At 65.8% G+C, this 2,781-nt stretch overlaps 1 protein-coding gene and 1 long non-coding RNA gene across 2 annotated transcripts in view; one reads left to right on the top strand and one right to left on the bottom strand.

Moving 5' to 3' along the window:
- Positions 1-2,781, top strand: part of LOC144219457 (uncharacterized) — an 11,380-nt gene that overhangs the window by 5,989 nt on the left and 2,610 nt on the right. The window lies entirely within an intron of this gene.
- The window catches only part of IRX4 (iroquois homeobox 4), a gene marked incomplete at its 5' end in the record, with an annotated part of 3,511 nt that continues 736 nt past the window's right edge, over positions 7-2,781 (bottom strand). Inside the window, 4 exon segments of the mRNA XM_077749425.1 lie at positions 7-434; positions 436-742; positions 1,144-1,472; positions 2,370-2,482. Coding sequence (XP_077605551.1) covers positions 8-434; positions 436-742; positions 1,144-1,472; positions 2,370-2,482 — 1,176 coding nt within the window.

Below are 2,781 nucleotides of genomic sequence, written 5' to 3'. Positions count from 1 at the left end.
CGGGCCGCTAGGCGCAAAAGGGCTTGCCCCCCGCCTTGGGCGCGGCCAGCAGCTCCTTGGCGGAGCCCGCGGCTGGGGCGTCGTGCGGGGCGCTGGGCGGGAAGGCGCGCGCCAGGGGCGTCGTCAGCACGTTGGCGCCCGCGCCCAGAGAGCGTCCCAGCGGCCCCGGGTCCAGGAGAGCGCCCTTGGCGGTGGCCCAGGCCTGGTTCAAAGTGCTGTGCCTGAGGATAGGGTCATGAAAGACCCCGTCCACCCAGTTTCTGAGACTGGTTACCGGGGAGTCCTGGTGCCTGTCCAGGGCACCGGTGGGGGCCGGCGCCGCAGGCGAGGACGACGCAGGAGCCAGGGAAGTGGCCGCAGGGGCAGCGGAGCCTTGGCGCTTGAGCATGCAGGAGGGGAACTCAGTCTGGCTCAGGGCCGTGGCGGCCGCGGTNCTGCGCGCCGCCCCCAGCGCCGGGCTGCTGCTCGGGCCCAGACGCCGCGCTGCGGAGGCAGCTTCTGGCCCTCTCCAGGTCCGGGTCCAGGGTGGCCGCGCCGCCGGCGGCCAGGGGCATCCGGAGGGTGCCCGAGGCCTCCTTTCCCTGGGCGCTTGGGCCGTCAGGCGCGGCGGGGATGCGCTCCAGACCGCCGTCCAGGGGCTGGAAAGGCGGCTTCAGCTCGCACTCGGGGGGCTCCGCCTCCAGCGGGTCGAAATCCTCCAAGTCGGTGAGCTCTAGGTCCTTCTCCTCCTTGCCCACCGACTCTGCGCGGGATAGAAAGAGGGGCGGGTGCAGGAAGAGAAGAGGGCGCTACTCTGGACCCCACTCCTCCTTTCTGGCTCTGTGACTGTGGTTATGGGCCCCACCCCCTGAGCCAGGAGAAACACCCACAGCCTTTCTTCCTCGGATCAAGGGGAGAGGGGGAGGGGAGGGCGGGTGTGTCTGTTGTTTTAAAGGTTAATTTGGATTTCTTTAGGCCTGTTCCCGGTTCCTCCAGCAGGCCCCCATGGCCAGCTCTTTCATTTGTTGCCCAGGCGCTGAGTGTTGCTTTTACTACCCCTCCCCACCCCAGGTTCAATGTCGAGAGGTCCTAGAACCCAAGAAGAAGCCACAGGGAGTCCCTGGCCTCGGCGCGCCAGCCTTAGCATTGCCAGCCTCCACCCACCTTCATTCTTGGTGCTCTTGAGGGGCTCCTCCCTGGCTTCCTCTTCGCCCCCTTCTTCCTCCTCGCCCTCCGCGTAGGGTCGCTTCTCATCCGCGCATTTGTTCCTCGGGGGCCACGTCATCTTGTTCTCCTTCTTGAGGCGCCGGCGCGCGTTGGCGAACCAGGTGGAGACCTGCGTGAGGGTCATCTTGGTGATGATGGCCAGCATGATCTTCTCGCCCTTCGTGGGGTACGGGTTCTTGCGGTGCTCGTTCAGCCAGGCCTTGAGCGTGCTCGTGGTCTCGCGCGTGGCGTTCTTGCGCCGCGTGCCGCTGTCCATGGTCCCGTACCTGCAGACAGGCTGGCCGGTGGGACGCGGGCCGCAACCCCTGCGCCCCGCGCGCCCGCCAGGCCCACGCAGGCTTTCGGTCCCCGTCGTGGGAGTGCGTTTACGGTAAGACCTGGATCAAACCCAGGCGCCTCGACCCTCGCCACTGCCCAGAGGCACAGCCTTTTGTGGCCCAAGATGTTTGTATTTGATTAGACTTTCAGGGAGCCTGGGCTCCTTCCTAGCCAGAGTGGAGTTCGGACTCAGGGCCTGGCCAGGCCTCTGTCACCGAACATCGACATCCATTTCTTCGAGTTCCTTTACGGGCCCCTCTCCTAGCCTTTTGACCTCTAAACCAGGAAAGCACATCACATAAACGTGACCCCAGCTACATAACGGCCGTGGGCAGGAATGGTCATTAGTGTCCATGGGGAGAAAGCGTCCAGATGGCCTATGTGGACTTTCTGCAGTTAAATTTATAATTGTCACCCTGCTCTCCCCAAGATGGGCCATGCGTCTCTGGGTGAGCAGACTGGACTCCCTTCTAGTTCCCACCAAAGGGAAAATGGGCTGGGCTCTTGGGTGGGGTGGGGGAGCCGTCTGAAGCCTGGGCAGCGAGACCTGACCTCCCCCCAGAACCGCAGCGAGGGCTTTGGGGGTCCAGACAGCAGAGGGAGTGGGGGCGGAGGGGCTGAGGACGCATTTTAACCCCTGTAGGTCAAGGCTGGCCAAGGGGGCGGGGCTCGGACTAAGGCAAGGTCAGCGGAAACCTGACCCGAAAAACGTCCCTCCCAACCTTTCACAGACGGAGTGGGGCTGCGGGTGGTGCGCAGTTTGATGACTGAACGGAGCGCAGGGCCCGCGGGGGGCCGTGAGGAGGGGCTCCGTCCTTGGTCCCTCACCTGTCGGCGTCCCTCACCTGTCGTAGGGGTACTGGCCCAGCGCCGGCTCGTAGGGGTAGTAGGCGGCGGCCGCAGCAGGCGCGAGGCCCGCATGCGCAGATCCCGGCGCGTCCTTGGAGTCGAAGCCGTTCTGTAGGATCCCACGCGCCTGGGGTCGCAGCTTCCAGGAGGCGACCCAGCTCAACCCCCGCCCCCCAGGCCCCCTGGCTTCTGCACGCTTTGCACAGACCCCGGGGCAGCTTCAGAGGCACCCCCAGCCCCGAACTCTTTCTTGGGCCCAAGATGGGAAGAGAGGACGAGCAGAGGGGGGCGGGGAGGTCGGGGAGTAGAGAGAACGAGGCTGTAGGGAGACGGGGGCGGAGAAGACAGGTGGGGGCTGGGGGACGGCAGAAGGGAGGAGGTGACGCGGACCAGAGAAGGGGACCCCGG

The sequence above is a fragment of the Crocuta crocuta genome, unplaced genomic scaffold (assembly GCF_008692635.1).
Source record: "Crocuta crocuta isolate KB4526 unplaced genomic scaffold, BGI_CrCroc_1.0 scaffold89, whole genome shotgun sequence".
NCBI lineage: Eukaryota > Metazoa > Chordata > Mammalia > Carnivora > Hyaenidae > Crocuta > Crocuta crocuta.
The sequence above is the reverse complement of the archived record's forward strand: the minus strand, read 5'-3'. Positions and strand labels throughout refer to the sequence as shown.